This window comes from Phoenix dactylifera, chromosome 15, assembly GCF_009389715.1.
Source record: "Phoenix dactylifera cultivar Barhee BC4 chromosome 15, palm_55x_up_171113_PBpolish2nd_filt_p, whole genome shotgun sequence".
Classification (NCBI taxonomy): domain Eukaryota; kingdom Viridiplantae; phylum Streptophyta; class Magnoliopsida; order Arecales; family Arecaceae; genus Phoenix; species Phoenix dactylifera.
The window spans coordinates 7,008,628-7,029,963 of record NC_052406.1 but is presented as its reverse complement, the minus strand read 5'-3'; the positions used below and the strand labels follow the sequence as shown (position 1 = coordinate 7,029,963).

The window sequence follows — 21,336 nt, the reverse complement described above, 5'->3', positions numbered from 1 at the left end:
AAAAGCTTAGGGGAGAGCATGTCCACATTGGCAGAAATAGAGAGCACCCACTTTGTTGGTAGGATGAGTCCTTGGTAGACCTCTTTTCCGTTCTTAGTTCTCCTATAGCTGGATTCTCCGAAACCATAAGAAGGTGCGTGAGAGAGTGAGAAATTTTATATGACCCAGGTTCATTTCAAATCCAACTACATCCTTGAGCAAGGTTTGTCATTTGGATTGGTATTATGCCGTGCCATATCAATACCGAACTAACATGTAATTTTATGCTGTGCGGGTACTCAGTATGTCCTATCATCTCATACTGTACCATATATCAATACTGTGATACGATGATATTGATGGAGTATCCGATACCAAAAATGGCGAATTTTAAATCCAGCTATTCATAGCGCGGCAGCACATGACAACAAAGGCAAGACCAGCATCATAATGACCATTTCGCCTCTTTGTTAATAAAGGCATGCAACAGACTTTTCTGGCCGTTTGTTTCATGAAATGCATGTAGGGCTGTCATTAGTCTGAGGAAAAACTAGGTTACTTGAGAAATTGATTACAGGTCCCTGACACCTGTCATAGCGACCAAAGAAAAAAGCCATTTTTGTGGTGTTCCACTTGGACAGTCCCACCTCCAATCACAGCCTAATCACTCATTTTTTTTAAAAGTCTTTCTAAGAAGAAACCTTTAACATACTTCCCATCAAAAAGCAGCAACCTAGTGGCAACCTAGTCAAAACTATCATAGTCGGTAGTCACCCTTCCATTTGTTTTTTTTTGATACACACCCTTCCATTTGTTCCTTGTGCAGTTGGCCCTCTTAGATATTTAAACGTGGCCGGCCAAAAACATCGCTTTATTGATGGACCGCACCGACTTTTACTTTGTGCCGAGAGAGAGGAGAGTCGTTTTCACTGAATTTTCCAATGAGTTCCGGTTGGCTCCAAGGCCCAAAGCTTGCTTGCACCTCAAGGCCCGAGCTTCTCCACTCTCACGCACGACACCGTTTATATTATTTTGGAGGTTAGAGTCCCAACAAAGAGCACACGAGTGCACTTTCTTTTTGGTGGCCTCCCTTTCTCTTTTGAATTTTGATCCTTGGGTGGTGAGGTTGCACCGAAGGAAGGAGGAGAGAAAGAGGTCCTCTTAGAGCTTCTCAGGAAGACACCCCCCCACAGAGAGCTCTATAAGTTCCTAGCTCCATTTCATAGTTTCTCTCCAAGAGCAAACCATGTTAAGGTTCTCTCCATTTCTCTTCTCCCGTCTTATGTTCCCACTCGCTCTCCTTTCGTAAGACGACAGTGTTCTTGCTTTGCTCGGTCTTTGATCACGTCAACAGCCTTGTTTATCTCTGGTTTGCCTGCCCATTTCAGGGAAAAGCTGTGAGTGGTCTTTTCCCAAGACCTTTTTGTGATTGCCCAGAAGCAGAACACTAGCCTGTCTTGCTCTTTATTAGTCTTTTCCCAGACCTAAATCCAGTAATCCACAAAGCTTATATTGAGCCACTCTGCCTTATAGTTTATAGGCACCTCGATTCTTCTACTCTACTAGTTCTCTTCGTTATTTTTATCTAAAAAAAAGGAACCATGGGAGGACCTTTAGAATACTTCGTAGGCTTGTTGGGCGGTAGCCACAAGCGCAAGAAGAGGAAGCAGCTCCAGACCGTGGAGCTCAAGGTCAGGATGGATTGCGAGGGCTGTGAGCTTAAAGTTAAAAAAGCACTCTCCTCAATGAAAGGTATCTGCTCTTCTCTTCCTCTACTGGATGCTAGGATCTTGCTATATATATAACTCATGCTCTAATATTCTCTCTTCTTGCAACCTTTGAAGGAGTTCAGTCCGTGGACATCAACAGGAAGCAGCAGAAGGTGACTGTGACCGGCTACGTTGAGCAGCACAAAGTCCTGAAGAAGGCCAAGTCCACAGGCAAAAAGGCAGAGATATGGCCTTATGTTCCTTACAACCTGGTCTTGCACCCATATGCTGCTCAGGCCTACGACAAGAAGGCACCTCCTGGCTACGTGAGGAATGTGGAGGCCATCACCATCTCCAGCCAACCATATAGGCAGGAGGACCAGCTCACCAACTTGTTCAGTGACGACAACCCAAATGCCTGCTCAGTTATGTGAAGGAGTTCTCCTTTCCTATCATTCCAGAGGCCCCAGCTGCCCAGTTTCAGTTTCCCCTACTATTATCAAGTGAAGAAGAAGAAAAATAGTTATATTAATTTGCGTCTATATATGTATCAAAGTTTAACAGGTTAGGATTAGAAGAGGTGCAGCTTTGCAGTAAACAAGTGTTGGTGTCTTATCCTTTTTTTTTTTCGGGTGTCATGGATGATGGAAAGGTTGGTGTCTCATCCTTTTTCTCTGGTGTCATGTATGATGGGAAGCAGTCTGAACTAGTGAGACTAAGCCATAGTCTCGCTCTTGGGACCAGTTGGAAATGAGGTGTGGGTTGTTATGGAACAACAACAGGTTATCTACTCTGTTGTCCTTTTGTATATAAGGTTTCAGTTTCCTTTTTTCCTGATTTACTTCTTATTGGGTGACATCTGTGCATTGACTCCTGTTCACAAGTCTGGATGCATATCTGAAGGGTCACAAGAAATAATCAAAAACAAAAGAAAGGTGCTGTCTGTCAGAGAAACATAGAAAACAGAAAGGGATGCAGGTGTGCCCATGGGAAAGGTGGAGACCAGAGCCTAAATTTAAAAAGGATCACTTTTGATTAAATTGAATTTAATACAGGATATTTTGCAAAGGACTCTTCTAAGCCTTCACCCTTTGATGATCATTAGATTTACAGGTGTGGCCACTATGTAACATATTTTTACAAAACAACCCTGTAGCTGCACCTTAATCCAAAAACTTTAATATTGTTTGGACATTCCACTGGAAGTCTTGTTTTGTATGTTTCTACCGCTAATTGTGGCTCTTAATGAACTATGGAATCCAAGGGATATCGAACACATTGGGATTCTAGATTCAAACAACATGTGCATCCGAATGCTAGATTTTGACTGAAGAAGCATCTGATGCAGCAATTGCATATAAAACTCTTCATTAATTATCCCGTGCCAGTTCAAGAAGTAGTTCAACACCTTAAGAGTTACAAACAGGAAACAAGGAGTTGGTTTTACCTCTTAAAGCTCCAATCTTGAAATCACTCCAAGGAACCTGTGCAGATCATTATAAGAGACCTTGTTTCTGCTAGGAGTAGGGTGCAGAAATATCTAATAAAAAATTTCCATAAGTTTACTGCCCAAAGCTTCCCACTTTCAATAATAATAAAGAAAGGAAAAGGTTAGGAAGCTTCTGTTTCAATTTGCAATCAGTTTTGTAAGAACTGAAATGAGTTTTGAGGACACCTCATGAGGGTAAATTTTTCACTTATAACATGGTTTTACCTCTTTCTCTCTCTCTGGCGCACGCGCGTGCACGCACCCACGCGCACACAAAAGATTTGGTTTGCCTGCTCAGCCATCTCTTAACATCCGTTATGGGAAACAGAAAATTTTCCAGACATCAAATTCGTTAGGGGTGTTTGCATAAGTATCAATTACGATGCGCTTAGATATAATAGGAAGATCTTTTCTAGGGGTCCAAGTGCAAAGTGGTCCTTTTCACTGCATTTCTTTATTTTAGGTCATAATATCATGACCACTACCAGGTTAGAAAGAGCTAGCATGAACTACTCAAACCCAACCAGCTAAAATGATCATTAGGTTCCAGCATGAAGCCTCCTCTTTTCCACCCACAAGTTCCATAGAAAAACGTGGATACGACATAAAAAAATAAAGGAGTCCAATAGTTCTATACAAACATACAAGATGGATCTCAGGATTCAGATGATAGAAAAGGGGAGAAGAGTGCTGATTCTTGTGCCTGTACAAGGCAGCAAGAATTTAATTCTGTCATGAAAATTTTGTGCTTCTCAGTAACAAAAATTGGCAGTAAGTACCGATTGTTAGGTGAAAACCACCCAGTGTTCAAGCATCAAGTAGTCCTCTCACTCTGCTTCCGAACTGTCAGCATCAGCAATGATGTGCTGCAAGGCTTCCTAAGAGTGAGTCATGGTCATAAATAAAGTTTGATATGGAAAACCCCAAAGGAAAAATTCAGAATTCGAAAATCTCACCGTTTTATCATCGATATGATCTCTTCATCCACCCAATACCGCGAGTTTATCAATGTTGATGTTCACTTGTAGATTCCGACAAAAAGAATGTCATAGAAAAGTGTTGAATTACCTGGGATGTTGCAATCTCCTGTCGAAAATGAGTCTTCAATTTAACTTAGAGCTTGGATTGATAGAAAATTCTGGTTTCAGATGTTACAGTGCTGCCATGTTGTTTGTCTAAGAACTAGGACAGCATGTAGATTGTAGAATGTAATAGAGCTTCTAAATCATTTAGCTATTGATATTCATCAATATCTAAATCAGGTTGCAACAAACGTGTCTTGCAGTCCTTCAGAACAATGAACTTGTAGGCAAAACAATAACAACCCCCCCCCCCCCCCCCCCCCCACCACCACCACCACCACAAAAAAAAGAGCAAGACTTAAGAGCAAATTTTGATAAAATAACCTAATGTTTTAGGCAGTGATAATGTCTGGATTAGGATAAGAAAGCTATTTATGACTGCTGAAAAGAATTACAAACAGGCCAATCAGCCTTGGCTTGGTTGGCATCCCTCTCCAGTTGGCAGAGGTCTAGGATTGAAACGGTTGGTGGCATCTCACCGTATCTCTCGAGAAAAGAATTGCGTACAACAGTTGAAGCATTAATCTATGAGGTGTAAGTTCAAATAAAATAGGCAGATTTAAAATACTAGACCAATGTGGCGAGCTTTATTGGAAGAAAGCAAACAAAGATATTAAAAAAAAGGGTTGATAAATTCTTGCAGTTGACCTGAAAAGCAACCCACTGGTTCAGGACCATATCCCAACTTTGGAGGTATGAGAAGCTTGCGTTTACCCCCTGTCACAGTTTGGAGACAATTGTATAACTTAAGTGAGAGTACCACATGATGTGTTTCTAACAATTCATTGGTTGAAATCGTACCAACAAGCATTGGAGGTACGCCACCACCACCTAATATCCCCTGATCCAATCCTGGTAAGACCTGCGCACATAATTGAAAACTGAGCAACACTGCAAACGAAATCTAATATCGTGGCAGTTTGGTGTTAAAATTCAAGAAAAGAAAATGATGAAGTTGCACCTTTTCCCATTACTATGGTGCATGGCCAGGATGTTTAATAATAAGGACAATACTAGCATTCTTTCACAATTGCCAGGAAGCAATGATAGTCATGAACTTTACCTTTTTACTCCTTTACTATAGAAAGTAACTTATTCTGTTTGTCTATTAGTCATGAACTGAAAAGCTTTATCACAGTATTTCTAAAGAAAAAACTTTATATCAACTATTTGGTTCTGCTTTCTTGATAGTTCTTCACATTAAATTCCATAAATTCGATATGATTAGTTTTCTTATTTCAAACAATATCCTTTTTTACTAAAAGATTCAAAACAATCCATCCTAAATTGCTATTGGCTAAGAAAAACTTCCAATGTCTTCTTTATTCTACAATTGTAAAAATATTATATTTAATCCAGGTCGATTCTGTTCCATCAATTCTTCTAACTGATGAGAGAAATTGAGTTGTTATCAGAGCATTCTTCCAGTCTTCCAACCATGCCATCATATTAAAACCCTTCTAATTCCAATGTCATACGATTACCCTGAAATTAATGCTTGATTAAATATTTTATCCTTACTCTATCCAGCTCGCAATCAAATGATCTAATCATACCAAAAAAGGTTGCAATCTTTTTTCTACTAGCATGTTCTAACGATGCAAGGCAATGCAGTTTAACTTTGATTTTAGATCCACTTGGTAACCAAACAGCCCCCACACCATTATGTCTTATAAACCATGAAAAAAACTGCTTCTCTATTCTCAATAAAACCGGTTCTTACATACAAAAGCTCCAAGATAAGGATTTTTTTTTAACAAGAAAAGTGTATGCACATATAGCCAGATATACAGAATGAAAGTAATATTTAGAGACCACACCCACATATTAGCGATATATTAATTTTGTGACCGCTTGTTTTATGAGCCTGCATTATCTGGAGAAATATCTCAATTCAGCATATGGAAAAACAAAAGATTTTTATCTGTTCATTCTGTAAGCTCCAATATAGAGTACCTTGCTAATACGATCAGCTATACATGCCAATGCACTGACATATGGATTATTACTTGGTTATCATACATATTTATTCTGACACCAACAGAAACTAATATCAAATGTAATACTGTAATAAAAAAGTTGAAACATCATTATTACTAATAAAAGTACCTTGCCCACACCTATTCGCAAAGTGAGTGGTCTCCCACGCTTATAGCTACTATCAAATACTGTACCATCAGCAAATCTTGCGGTGTAATGAATCTGTAATAAGAATGAAAAAAACAGTTGATAAAGGTTCGATGATACCGGACTGATAAACCATTCTTGCACTAATAGCCCATTACTACACTTACTACACTTATGATGAGCATGTGATTGGAGCTGAAACTAAGGTACAGAACAATGTTTTTAAATCTTATGCTGTTAAGAACATGTCATTAGCACTATTATGGTAGAACTTTTTAGACATGAAGCAACAACTAGTCTTACAATCCATAAAAGCCACCATTGGATTTGACAAACATTGTTTTTCTCATTAAGCCAACAAGTCACAATTATTGGATTTACACAATGACATCGAAAATAGGACAACATACTTGGAATTTCATACATACAGTTTTTTAGACTCAATGAAGAATAAAAGAAGTGCATCCATATTGCATCAAATGAATTATGCCATATAAATATGCACGGATCATAGAATCATATAATTGATTTCGTTTCTCTCCTGAAACATACAAAGGCAGACCATTAACAAAATAAAATGAATTCAAGTACCGGAAGCAAACTAAACAAAAAAAGATCATCAACATGATTGTAATCGCATCACCAAACTTTATACTAATTCTTAAGCCTTGGGACGACTGAAGAAGAAAGAATTATGACAACTCTGTGACTCCTAAAGTTGCCTGAAGTTGCCATTATGGTGGGTGATATGTAGTGTCTCGCAAGCCATAAACAAGAAGAGTGTGCCTCCAAGTTTTTAGGGACAATATGAGCTCCAATCAGTAAGAGGGATTTTATAGGAGAAAAGTTTCATAGAGACTTTCAAGAAGCAAACTTATAAGGGGCAATGACAATAATGCATGTCAATATAGAACCAGGACCAGGTAATTTAAACGAAACTAGCAGAATAGAAAACAACAAAACTTGGGAAAAAGCTTCAGTTGCTTAAAGAAAAGAATAGTGTCACTTTGAAGAAGTAAATCAAGTAATAGAATTAACATCAGGCATCACATAAAGATTTCAAGTGTACTATAATAACTATGAAGGAATGCAGGTAGGGAGCTTGTGTAGGCGTGAATCATGAAAAAAAAAGAAAAAATGAAAGCAAGAATGCTCTGAGGACTTCTGGATACAAATGCTAATTTAAGTAGAATTTTTTGAAGTAAAAAGAAAAGAAAGAAAATAAAATTCTCCACCTACATATGGGTTAGTTATAAAAACTATATTCATAATACCTATAGCATTGGCTTCTCATTCGTGAAATTTTAATTCTTTTACATTATAGGGATACCATCATTTAGTCAAGGGGAACAGAGTCAAGTGTTTGCAACAAGTTATCTCGGCTCTCTCCCTCATTAACAAATCACAATTGGAAGAGAAAAAGAAGATCCAATCAGGATATGGTTTCATTATAGTGTTTGTTCGGGTGGCAGCAATGTTTGTTAGTCTTGTAACTTGGAGAGAATCTCTCCTTGGCAGGTATATCCCAATACTACAAGCCAATACCAATGTTCTATAATCTCTATAAAACAAGAGTTACTCATGCCAAATTGCTTGTTGAAGTCAACTTCATATATCAAATTAGTCCACATTTCTTTATCCATCTTCCATAACATAATTAGTATTTCATTCAGTGATATCCACGACTGGCTAACGAATTAGCCTGTCCCTGCCATAGTTACACCTCCATCTACACAACCTACAGACTTCAATAAGCTAAAAACAAAAGAGGCAAAAAAAAAAAACGAAAAAAAGGGAAAATGGGTGATTCTTTTCGTATGCAGGGAACCCCAAACCTATAAAACCCGTTCACTCCAACTCCGATAGGAATCAGTGCTCATAAAATATGAGAAAAAACTATCAAGAATGCAAACATAAATAAAAATACGGTTCTTTACTGTCGATTTGAGATCTGCTTCACTAAGCCCATATCACCATTGATTCGTTCGTAGTCCAAGAAAATAGAAGAAAGGATAATAAAGGATAAGATTTTTTGACTCACATTGATAAGCTCTCCCCGAGGAGGCTGGACACCGGTCCCGACTGCGACGTCGCAGTAGCCAAGGCCGGACTTTGCGAAGCTCATGTCACAGAGGGGCTCCCCAACAGTGGCGTAGTACTCGATTCTCGTCGCCTTGGCATCCAGATCCACCAAAAAAGACGCGAAAAGCCCAATTCCCACTTCGAACAGCCTCCTCCTGCACACAGGGATGGATCCCAGACCGGCGGTGGCCGAGGAGGCCGCCTCCTCCCCTGAGTCCCGGCTCGAGAGGGAAGAAGAGGACACAAGAGAGGGGAGAGGAAATGCGGCGTTTTTAGCGAAGAAAGCAACGGGTTTGTGGGGTTTGCAGAGAGGGGGGAGAAGGTGGGGGTTCGAGGTCGCGACGGATAGAATGGAGATGGCCATGGCCGTTGGCTTCCCTTGCCTCATCTCCAACTAGTGGGTTTGGTGGCTTTAAAAGATTTTGAACTAATTCCGGCGAACTTTTCTCCGGGATTAGTTAAACTTGAGAAAAAGAATTTTTCTTCTTATTTTTTTTGCAAAAACCCCCCTCTAGAATAAAACAACGAAACAACAACAACAAAAAAAAAAAAGAACGAGAATAAAGGACTTGGACGGTGAGGAATTTGTGCGAAGGCGAATCCTTCTTTTGCGCAAAAAACACTGGAACAGGAGAATAGTGAGTAATTTTTGTTCTATTCATCAGCTTGACACTATTTGGTGGCCCAATTGTCTCATGCTCACAAAATTATTACAATGAAGGCAGCTCCAATATAATTTCCAAATGAAAATGATACCCGAAGATGCACCTTAGATTTTCCAAACTCAAGAAGTATCCTCCTAATATTTGGCTCCCCATCCGAGCAGGGGCGGCCCAAGCCTTAGGCGACCTAGGCGGTCGCCCGAGGCCCCGGCTCGAGAGAAGGCCCCGCGCGATGGCTCGGCCAGGCCATCGCCCATCATTCCTCTCTGGCTCTCTTTAAAATCCTCATCATGCTCCGCTCCTCCTCCACTCCTCAATCCTCTTCTGTTCTGTTCGACTGTTCCGTGAAGGCGTGACTGCCTGGGTGACTGGGTCGTCTACTCGTCTCCTCCGCGGCTCCGCGACCAGCGCCTCCGCCAGTCCGCCTCCCCACCTCCCCGGGCCCCGGCATCCCGCGACGGTCCCCGCCTCCCCGCCGGGAGGAGACGACCGCGACCTCCTCCGTGACCCCGTCGGCCCGTCCGGCTCAATCCAGCGAGCCGGCGAGGTCGTCTCCTCCGCCTGAGCGACGAGCGCCTCCCCGGCATCCCGGCGATCCTGCGAGGCTACGACCTCCTCGCCTCCCTCCCGGGCCCCCGGCTCCTGCCTCCCTTGACCAGTGAGGCAGTGCCGCAGCCCGCAGTGACCTCCACGGCTCCACCTTCTCGCCAGTCGCCTTCCTCAACGGCCCCAGCTCTCGTGAGGCGTGAGGCCGTGAGCCCGTGACAGCGTGACCTCCTCGCCTCCGGCCTCCCTCCCCGGCTCCTGTAGACGGTAGTCCCGTCACCCCGGCGGGCCCGGCTGTCCCCTCAGGCCTTCACATCCGTCTCACTGGGTCTGTCAGTCTGTGAGATAGTGACAGTGACTCAGTGCCTCAGTGGGTCAGTGGCACCTGTGTGATTCTTCTAATCCCCTCTTTGTTTGATTATATTTTCAACATCCAGCGTTTAATTTCCCTAATTTTATTGCAATTTCTATAATTTTGTTATAATTTTTCTCTAATATTTTTTCTCTTTTATATTTTAATTTATTTGTAGTAATTGTCTTAATTGCTTTGTTTGGTAATATAATTTTTAGATTCAAATATCTAATAGAAAATATGAATGTGGATATGAAAAACTTTAAAAAAAAGAAAAATCGAAAAACTCGTTCAATCTCAAAAAGGAACTCTAGATAGATTTATTATGACAAACAAACAAAACACTACATCAAGTTCAACTCAGGAATTAGCAACAGAACAAGCACCTGAAATAGAGCTAGAAGATGACATGAAAAGAATGAAACAAATGCATTAGGCCGCCCCTGCTTATTAAAAATTTATTATTATTATTATTATTTTAAAAAGGCCTCATTTAGTGAGTTCGTCCTAGGCCCCAAATGCATTGGGCCGCCCCTGCATCCGAGACTGACTTCACATTGATCCTAGGAGTCGAGAGAATCTGGTGAGCTAAATGATTAGGTGAGGAATCTCCTTTGCAATTGCAACCATCAACATCGATATGATTGATGACTAGTTGCTCATGATCGACTAGATCCATACGACTAAAAGTAGCCATTTTGATAGAGGACATAACTTGAAGCCATGGATCCATGAAAATTTTAATTTTGTTTCCTCTTTCTAGGTTTCTCTCCTCCATGCTGGCTTTACCGGCTAGTATACTAAGTAGCATATTTTGCTTTAAATAGAGATGAGATATACCGATGCCACCGTGGCTCTTAAAAGAGCATACCTAGTCCCAGAATAGAAGATGCATGCCTCTTTTTTAATTGATCATACCCCCACAAAAAGCTTCTCATAGTTTTCTCAAGCCCACTGATATTCAGCGGATTGTGAAAATAATTGTTTAATGTGATCCACTAATAAGTCTTCTATGTAATTATGCTAAATTTGAAGCAATGCCGGTGGTTTGGCTGCCGGCACTAGTTCAAAACTTAAGCGGAGATTTATTGCATATTCAATGTACGGGCTTACGTATATAACTAGTTTGGGTTGTATGTTGTGTAGAGGGGAAAATTTATAAACTATTATTATTAGCTTTATGGTATCTCCCTCCACCTCCTCCCACTCAAAGGCGGTCGGGATTAGATTAAACAACAAAGATTCCACATTAGTGATCCATTGTTATTGGATATGGTCTAGTATTTCTAAATTATTTATATACAAAAAATTATGTGTTTTGGAGAATTCTAGTTTCTGCATCAACTAGTCAAAAAAGCATACATTTTTCTATATTATTTAAAGTATTTAATTTTTTAATTATTTGATATATGAATTAGGAGTTTCCAAATTATATGATTTTTGGTATTTTGGCAATTAAAAAAATAGTAGATCATATCTAAAAGTTCGAATCATCAATGTGGAACTTTTATTGTTCAATAAAGATCTAACTAAATTTGAATGAATATCTCACAAGTATGCCGTACTTTCATGGAATCCATAAAGGTTCTATACGCATGATAAACACGATGGAGAAGAAACCGTACCAAAAAAGAGGGAAAAAAAAAGAAGGAAGGTGAAGAATCACCCCTTACAATCTCTGAAGAAGCATCAGCTCACTTTGTCCGATCACATCGAATGGACCATGTCCGATCAAAAACGTGTCCTCAGCTAGAAGCAATAGATCTCTCTTTCATCTACTCCCAGAATGGCTATCTCTTGGAATCTCAGCAAAGAAGAGACAATGACTTTCATCAAGAAGGCTAGAGATCAGATATGGCTTCTAAAAGAAAGCTGCTATCTTCTAATCGCTTGGCAAATTATTGGCCCCTGCCCCCGCCATCCCAACAATTTATAAGTAAGCATCTCTTATAAAATATGAGCAACACCAAATCCATCTAGAGCCCAAACTTCCATTTCTCCAACTCGTTGTCCCCCTTGCTTGGCCCTTCCCCCTGCTTTTTGTTTTTTTTGATCTCCCAACAATTAACAAGCTTGTACCTTTACTTCGCACTGCTTCTCCTATGCGAAGCAGGTACTAGGTACGGATCGCATCCTCCTTGAGAGAGATTCGACCACGGTGATTGAGTGGATCTGGAAACGGGGGTGCTCAGTTGAGAACCGGCTGCTGTTCCACGATATTTGCAGAGCACTGCGAGAGGTAGAGGTGGGCAACGGGCCGTGCCGGGCCGGCCCGGCCCAGGCCTCCCGGGCCCAAAAACTAAACGGGCCGTGCCTGGCACGGCCCGTCCAGCACGGAAGGCCAGCCCGGCCCGGCCCCAGGCCCCTCTATTGGTGGGCCGGGCCGGGCACGGCCCGTAACGGGCGCAAACGGGTCGTGCCAGGCATGGCCCGCAACGTCTCCAAACGGGCCGTGCCTGGCACGGCCCGTCTGGAGAGGGGGGAGGAAAATAGCCGTTTCCAACGGCTATTTTCGTGAAAATGACCCTTTTACCCCTCCCAACAGTCCAATAACGGCTGAATTGAGGGGTATTTTGGGGAAAAAATTTTTGGGCTTCTATAAATAGCCCATTCCTCCCTCATTCTCACCACACCAAACCTCTCATTCTCTCCTTCTCTACTGCTATTATTTCTCTCTTCTAAAGTGCTCTTCTAGCAATTTAATTTTTAGTTTGTTCAAGTGCTACACAAGAGGAGGTTCCTGTTGAGAAGAGAAGGTCGCTTCTGTTGAGAGCACAAGAGGAAGCTCGGAATCTCGGCTCTGCCTCTGCCCTCCGACCCTCTACTCAATTCCTCCTTGCGGTTAGTTTTTATTTTTTGAATTAATCATAGATATGTCATCTTTTGAGGAAAGTCAGTTTGGCATTCCTGTTTCTGAGGGAGAAGAAACTAATCCCCAACCCCCTGTTCCTAGTTCCTCTAGAACTGGTGAACCTAGTGAAGGTCAAACCTCTTCTCGTAAGAGGACTAGTACTGTATGGAATGAATTTGATAGAGTTATGGTTGAGGGAGTCTGGAAAGCTAAATGTAAAAAATATGCCAAACTTTATAGTTGTAGTAGTAGTGGGGGAACAGGGCATTTAAAAAGACATCAAGAGAGTCATAGGATGCATGATTCTCATGCTCAAACTCAAAGTACCCTTAATATACAAGGGGGATTACTTGTAGGTAATTTTGCATATAATCATGAAAATCAAAGAAAAGCACTTGTAAAATGGATAGTTAAGGATGAATTACCTTTTAGTTTATGTGAATCTTTTAATTTTGAAGAATATGTTCAATTAAACCTACAACCTGCTTACAAAAGAACTAGTAGGCGTACATTTAGAAGAGTAGCTATGACCAATTTTTTAGCAATGAAACAAAATTTAATTGAAACACTTTCTACTTTAAATGTAAAAATTTCATTAACTTCTGATATTTGGTCAGCATCTGTAGGTAGTAATTGTTTTATTGCCATTACTGCTCATTATATTGATAATGATTGACAATTAAATAAACGTATTCTTGCTTTTCGTGCTTTTGATTTTCCACATTCTGGGCAACAAATTTCAAATATAATTTATCAAACTGCATGTTCATATAATATTAATGATAAAATTATGTCTATTACTTTTGATTATGCATCTAATAATAATTCTGCTGTTGTATTATTAAAAGACTCATTGCATCCCATATTAGATGGAAATTTACTGCATATTAGATGTGCATGTCATATCTTAAATCTTTCTGTTCAAGCTGGCATGGGCATGATTCAAGATGTGATTTCAAAAATTAGAAATGCAGTTTCTTTTATTCATGCTTCTAGATCAAGACTTCAAGAATTTAAGGAATTATGCATAAATCATGGTAAACGTTTTAAAAAATTTAAACTTGATGTAATTACTCGTTGGAACTCCACATATAGCATGATACATGATGCATACCCATATAAAAATTTATTAAGTGCATATATTAATGATCGTGGATTAGGATTTACATTGACTGAAACTGATTGGAATAAAGAAAAAATTTTGGAAGATTTTTTGCTTAGTTTTTATAATGCTACCAATGTTCTTTCTGGTAGTTATTACCCTACTTCATGTTCATTTTTACAACAAGCATATATAATTAGTCAAAAATTTGCAGAACATAGATATGATGATGTTTTAATGCCTATTATTGACCTAATGGAATCTAAATGGAATGAGTATTGGGACAGGATATGTCATATGCATAACTTAGCTGCTGTATTTGATCCTAGAGTTAAATTAAATGGCGTGCTAATTTTACTTGATGCATACTCTGAAAATATGAATCAAGATGCTGAATCTGCTAAAGATGAGGTAAAAAAACTTCTTTATGATATTTATGCTAAATATGATGAAAAAATTCGTGGATCTAGAACACAAATACAAACCTCTATTTCTCCTTCTAGTAGTTCTCGTTCGTCATCTATTTTTTCATTCATTGCACAGAGAAGACACACACATGCTTCAAGTTCCTCTTCATCTTCTTTATCTTTAAGTAGTGAACTAGAATTTTATTTACGAAATGATCTTCATTCTGCATATGATGAAAATCAAATAGAGAATCTAGATGTATTATCTTGGTGGAAGAGTGTTAGAAATCAATATCCTGTTATGTCTGCAATTGCACGCGATATTTTAGCTGTGCCGATGTCCACGGTAGCATCGGAATCCGCTTTTAGTGCAGGTCGGCGTGTTCTTGACGAAAAGAGAAGTAGGATGACGGGCGAAACGGTGGAGATGCTTCTCTGCTTCAAGGATTGGCTGGATGCTGAGGCAAGACTTCAAGATAAAGGTGGACATAATACAACATCCTCTGATGATGATGATACAAACACTACTGAAGACTGAAGACTGAAGACTGAAGAGTGAATACTGATTCACTGAATCACTGATGATTAGTAAGATTTCTTAATTTTTTATAATTGTACATTTTTATTGTATTCTGGAGGTCAGACCAAGGTCCAAACCTCGGCCCTTTCTTAGTTTCTTATTGTATTCTAGAGGTCAGACCAAGGTCCAAACCTCTCTTCATGTACCATTTTGATTTAAATTAATAAACTGGTAGGGGTCTATGCCAAACCCCCCACCATTAAGGTGGCTTTATATTCATAAATCATAAATTCTTAGTGTTCAATATTTATTAATTTATTAAAAAAAATTATGAGGCCCGCGGGCCGTGCCGTGCTTGGCCCGCGGGCCTAGACCGGGCCGTGCCGGCCCAGGCCCGAAGCGGGCCGTGCCAGGCACGGCCCGCTGGCCAGGACCCTCTAGCCCAGCACGGCCCTCTCAAAGGGGCCGTGCTAGGCACGGCCCGGCACTGTAGCTGGCGGGCCGTGCCAGGCACGGCCCGCTTCGTGCCGTGCCGTGCCGGGCCGTGGGCGGCCCGGCCCAGTGCCCATCTCTAGCGAGAGGGTGACTCCTACCAGGCCACACATGTATATCGGAAGACGAACGGTGCTGCAGACTGGGTTGCTTTCTTCGCGGCTCCTGATCCGAAAGATTTTTTTTGGCTAGACTACGGGGTTGTGTTTATACCTTTGCACAGCATTTTGTTTTCTAATTTTGTTGGCTATTTTCACACCCATCAGGTGTGAGTTGTCGATGTACCAAAATAAATAAATAAATAAATAAATAAAATTTAAAAAAAGTAGATGGTGTTATATAATGGTCTTCTCTTTTTTTTTTTTTTTTTTTTTTTTTTTTTTTTTTTTTTTTGGTGTCTAGGGCATTTTTGATGGGTAATGAAAACCGCTGTTATGATTTATGACCTTTTATTCAAAATATCTGCACAAAAGACTGGTCTGGGCAGATATTTGTGCTGCTCCTGACGTGACGTTAAATACCAATGGTCTAACAAGCGAGCGGCATGGAAGACCTCGCGGCAATGCCTCGCCATTAATTATTTTGCATGCTGGTTGGGCTTTCAGACGAGAATTTGTTAGGGTGCATGGAGCCAAACTGGGCAAGCCCACCATTTTCGGACCAAGATCCACCCTGCAGAAGAGGTTCTGAAATCCCTCTCCATCATCCTCGCTCCTCATTCCTCGCGCGCCCTGTCCTCAAAACCTTCTCTCTCTTCTCCTCGCGGTGTCTCGTTTGTTTTGTTCCGTTCTCTCTCTCCTCTTCACTTTTTTTGAACTTCCACCCTTCTTGGGTTTTTTTTTCCTCTCTTTTTGTTGGCTTTTCTGGGATCATGGGGCGTGTTAAGCTCCAGATAAAAAGGATAGAGAACAACACCAATCGCCAGGTGACCTTCTCCAAGCGTCGCAATGGGCTCATCAAGAAAGCCTACGAGCTCTCGGTTCTTTGCGACATCGACATCGCCCTCATCATGTTCTCTCCCTCCGGGAGGCTCAGCCATTTCTCCGGCAGGCAGAGGTGGGATCCCTCTTACCCCCCTAGTTCTCTTTTTGCATCACCAACATGCATGTCTTCCATGAAGGATCGATGCATGTTAATTGCATGAAATAGAGAAATAGGGAAAGCCAATATTAAAAGAAAATAATTAAAGTTTTGCTTCTTTTTTTTCATGAACTAATAGATCGTCTCAAAAGCTTTTGTAATTTTTCGCATTTTCTTTTTCTTGTTATAGGATCGAGGATGTGCTTGGTCGGTACATAAATCTCCCGGAGCATGATAGGGGAGGGTACGATTTTATAATTTCTTATTATCAAATAATTTTAATTAATTAAGAGATGTCGTTGTATGTTTTGATTGGAAATTTTTGGCATGGTAAACCATGAAACTGATCGATATTTCTCTCTCTCTCTCTCTCTCTCGCGTTCGTTATGGGTGCAGAATTATCCAAAATCGAGAGGTAAGAAGCTTCAATCTTCTCCCGATTCCCCTCTGTTTTTATTAAGAAAATATAAACAGGTTTGTGATGAGGGTGGCTGGTTTTTATTAAAAGTTTTGCATGTATTCTTGCAGTATTTGATCCGGACGTTAAAAAAGCTCAAGTGTGAGGGCGACATGGAAGCTGAATTAGTCAAGTATGTAACCTTTCCACCTTACAAGAAAACATGGTCATCTCAAATCTCATGTTGGTTTCTATTGCATGCATTTTGGTCCATGTTGCTCATCCTAACAAGTGTGTTTCGGCTTTTCTCCCTTCCCTTAAATGATGCTCTGAATCAGTCCTGGGGCTGTTAACTCCCACGTGGAGGTACACAACCTCTCCTTTTGTTTTCCCATAGTCTCCGGTTCAATACATGCGTGTAATAGCTTCATCTCCTTCTATTGAATAATATGATTCTTAATTCTGTTTGATCTTGCATGTAGGAACTTCAACAAGAGATCCATATGTATCAGCATCAGCTGCAGCTCTCTGAAGAACGCCTAAGGTAGCCACCCCATCATGGTTATGAATCAGATCTCATGTAACTTATGCATGTATATATGCCATGACTTTGTGAATTATAATAGAGTTATAACACTATTTATTTGCTGTTGTAATCTGAGCAGTATTTTCGAGCCAGACCCCCTTGGCATCACTTCTATGGATGAGCTTGAATCATGCGAGAAATTCCTCATGGAGGCCTTAAGGCGTGCAGGAGAGAGAAAGGTAGGTCCATATATATACACACACATATATACATACAATATACATACATGCATGCATGCATCCATATGTGTGTATATATATATATATATATATGGATGTACGCAGGCATGCATGCATGTATGTCTATAAATATGTGTATATGTGTGTGTATGACACACAAATTAATAAAATCAAGAAATAAGAAGGCGTTATGCATTTAAGTCTTTCATTTACCATTAACTTTCCTATGATTAACCAACCTCATTTGATGCAAGAAGAATCAAAATGTTACAAAATGAAACAATCGATCGTCCCTTTCTCTTTTTGCTTCCTAATTGGTTAAACTTCATCGACTTATATTGTCGCATCGATGTTTGAAAAAAAAATGTCTTGTAACCAAAACAAAATGCCTTAGTAATTTCCCCGAAGAACTTTGTTACGATGATCATCCATTTTCAACTATTAAAAATAGATTATTTAAATATACATGCAAATAGGTATCTCCTAAAAAAAAGTGTAATAAATATTACACATCAAGGTAGAATGTGGTTCATGGTTATGCTGCTTAAGCAATTACCAAGTGCTATATTTTATTTGACTGATTTTATTTCTTTCACTGCAGAAGTATTTGCTGAGTAACCATCTGCCTCCGTACGACCCCTCGGCATCCAGCATGCAGGTACTTGATGCAAACGATCATACATTACAGCAAATAAATTTTGAAAGAACCATTGTTTGACACGTATCAAAGGACGTCATTCATTTCACCGTGTGCGCTTGCATTCATTACGTGTCATGCGGCCATTCGCTTTAAAGGCAGAGATGATATTCCATTAACCGTAAAACCTTTAATGACGTGCAGATGTACCTGCCGTCGCAACAAGAACCGATGCCCAATTCGTTCGGGAGCGAGGTGGTGCAGTGGGTCCCAGGAACGACACCCAATCCCGGCAACCAGATCTTCATCGGTTCCGACCTCCTCATGTCCCTCAGGTACATACTACCGCCCATTGCCTTCCCTTAACTCGGCGACTATTTCGGTTTTAATGGGCTGGATTTATTCGACGTGCGGCCAGGGATCCCGGCATCTACGGCCCAATCTCTTCGGGCACGGGCCTACCGATGGACCCACGTGTGGGGAGCTGCCACGTCAGCAACCAGAACGATGCATGGCATCAAGCATACACGTCAACTGAGCTCCTCTCGGCCCTCATCCCATCTGCCCCCTTCCCTCTCATCCAGGTACAATCCTATCAGACGGTCAGGATCGACTAATTCGCCACATTTGAAAAATGCACACTTGCACAAGGTGTATTATGCGTCGATCATCGTTGCTAATGAGATTTACATCATGTTTGATGATATGCCAGCATCCGATGGCACTGACGGACTTGCCACCGATGGTGCTACCGGCTGAGCAAGCAGAGGCCCCGACAAGTTGCCCGCACATGCCAGGAGACGAGCATGGCACGTGCGCTACAACATATGAAACCAAACCACCGTCGGTGAATGCCGGTTGATTTCATCTGTCCGATGAGCGAATCCGCAATTGCGCATCAACCCCTTTCAAAGCTCCAGGGAGCCACTTGGAGATAGGTACATGTAGTGCTTTAGGGAGAGAGCTTTGTTAGGGTTACCTAGAGTTCTTTCTTGACAAGATCTGTATCTAGCGAAATGAATTATGAAAGTTGGAAAAGAAAGAGATTGGATATAGAAGAATATGGACGTTGTAATTTACGATAGTTGTAGTAAACCTTTTTGGCTGGTTCACTTGGTGGTTGAATTGGGTTCATCCGCTCTACTCATTCTCTTCACTTGACAAGAGATGTGATTTTAAATGGAAAAATAAACGGTTATGGCTCTAATGTGTGGTCAACCATGTTAAATTATTGATGAATTTTTTTTTCACGAGTGAACGACTGCTCAAATTATTTTTATTAAAGTAAAAGATTTGTCCAGCCAAGTAGCAATAATTGGTTCTTTGCTCTATTAGTGCCTTCAATTGCTGCTACTATTATGTGTTGTTGAGCAACCAAGTATCCATGTCACAAGGTAATGCCATATTGAAGAGCGCAACGGGCCTATTGGCTAAGCAAGCGGCAACCCCCACTTTATGCATCATAGAATACTTAAAAATACAAAATTTTACTTGGGGGAAACTTACCTATGGCTAAGTTTTAGGAGGTCATTTAACGTAATATAGAGAGTTCCGAATACCCGGGGCTTTCTTGGCCTCCCTAATTTTTATTTAGCATGCCCCTGGTATGAAAAAAAAGGATTGAGGCCTAACGCTAAAACCGAATTAGATACAAATTAGAGGCAAATATATCCGTATTCATATTTATTTTGTTTGACGAATATATATACGATGGAAAAATTCATATTTATATTTGTTTTAAATGGATATGGATATAAATCGGATATTAAAAATATGGACATAAATACGAATATAAGTCAGATAATTAAACTTTATGACCATAGAATCAAAAAAATATTAAATAAAAGATAAATCAAGCTAATAGTATGTTAATATGGTCATTTATTTCTCTTAAAAGTTCATGAGCTCTATATAAAATTAAATAAAACTATAAATAAAATCAGATATTCGGTTACATATTGAGCGTTTGTTCAAACATGGGCCAAGTTTTTTAGTTGATTACCATTGCAAGTCAACGGTATTGTCACAGCACAGGATCTCACCTAAAAAAAAGCTAGCTAAAAGGTACTATTTGAGTTTCTTGGTCTTATATAAGATCCAAGATCTACTCAATGAATAAGCAATGTGGGACTAAATAAAGCCGTAGGGATCCTCACATACTCCCCTCATTTAAGCTCTAGCATCCTCGCCAACCATGTCATAGACCGGATTCGCTCTGATACCATTTTGTCACAATCCAGAATCTCATATAAAAAAGTTAGCTAGAAGATATTATTTAAGTTTTCTGGTCCTGTATAAGCACTCAGAATCTATCTAGAGAATGTGGAACTAATCGATATGGGACTAACCATATGCCTGCACGAGTCTTCGTAGGTATAATACACTAGAACTCAGCAAAACCAAGCTTAGAATGATTCGAAGCAAAATTTTCTTTTCTTTTCTTATTTTGGATCCTCATATGCTGACCATCTAGTAAGATTGCTCCTTTGGGCATGTAAACTAAAATCCACATTTGTCAATGTTTCGATATCTCATAGGCGTTGTGCATCTGAAATTAAGAAAATCACCGCACTGGAGGAGGCGGAATGATGTGAAAGACTCAACCGGGCGCAAAGCACGCGCTTTGACAGATTAAGCGTTTCATCACTTATGGCTTATAAATGGGCTTGCCAACTTCTTGCCCATCGGCTTCTGTGAGAATATAGGTGCTTTAATGCCCTGTAGGTCAAGAGAGTCCACATGGACATGACTCATATTACCTATCCTTCTCATCCTCATGCTACATCTCCATATATATATTTTAGTAGCCCAAAAATCTCATTAAAAAAGTCACTCAGCTGGTATATTGGAACACTATTTCTCCTTTTTGAACTAGAATCATGAAGTGTGCCATATATAATGAAACTGATGGAGAAAATATTGGACGCCTTGATCTCAAACTATACCGACCTTCTTGACCTCGGACATAAACCAAGGTGAGCGATTTCGGCCCTAGCTGAGAAACTGGCCAATCAACACGTAGCGGCAAGGATTGACAGTTCTGGCAATTGGCAGTCG

At 40.4% G+C, this 21,336-nt stretch overlaps 3 protein-coding genes across 4 annotated transcripts; 2 read left to right on the top strand and 1 right to left on the bottom strand.

Annotated features, from left to right (window-relative positions):
• The first annotated feature begins 976 nt into the window (after positions 1-976).
• LOC103707882 (heavy metal-associated isoprenylated plant protein 23-like) lies at positions 977-3,927 on the top strand. Its single transcript, XM_008792579.4, has 2 exons — positions 977-1,731; positions 1,824-3,927. The coding sequence occupies exons 1-2, from the start codon at positions 1,581-1,583 to the stop codon at positions 2,120-2,122; spliced, it is 450 nt and encodes a 149-aa protein (XP_008790801.2). The 5' UTR covers positions 977-1,580; the 3' UTR covers positions 2,123-3,927.
• Positions 3,722-8,871, bottom strand: LOC103707881 (photosynthetic NDH subunit of lumenal location 4, chloroplastic). 2 transcript variants are annotated; one of them, XM_026804938.2, is made up of 6 exons: positions 8,428-8,871; positions 6,369-6,461; positions 5,061-5,121; positions 4,908-4,976; positions 4,134-4,263; positions 3,722-4,043 (listed from the first exon to the last, which is right to left on the bottom strand). In XM_026804938.2, the coding sequence occupies exons 1-5, from the start codon at positions 8,854-8,856 to the stop codon at positions 4,196-4,198; spliced, it is 720 nt and encodes a 239-aa protein (XP_026660739.1). In that variant the 5' UTR covers positions 8,857-8,871; the 3' UTR covers positions 3,722-4,043; positions 4,134-4,195. The 2 variants fall into 2 exon arrangements, with proteins under 2 accessions (XP_026660739.1, XP_026660740.1); XM_026804939.2 differs by having other exon boundaries at positions 3,776-4,055.
• Positions 8,872-16,271: 7,400 nt separating this feature from the next.
• Positions 16,272-19,529, top strand: LOC103707880 (agamous-like MADS-box protein AGL66). Its single transcript, XM_008792576.3, has 11 exons — positions 16,272-16,456; positions 16,671-16,724; positions 16,877-16,895; positions 17,009-17,070; positions 17,216-17,243; positions 17,360-17,421; positions 17,543-17,642; positions 18,244-18,300; positions 18,484-18,614; positions 18,698-18,863; positions 18,992-19,529. Exons 1-11 carry the CDS (start codon positions 16,272-16,274, stop codon positions 19,139-19,141), a joined length of 1,014 nt encoding a protein of 337 aa, XP_008790798.2. The 3' UTR covers positions 19,142-19,529.
• The last annotated feature ends 1,807 nt before the right edge of the window (positions 19,530-21,336 follow it).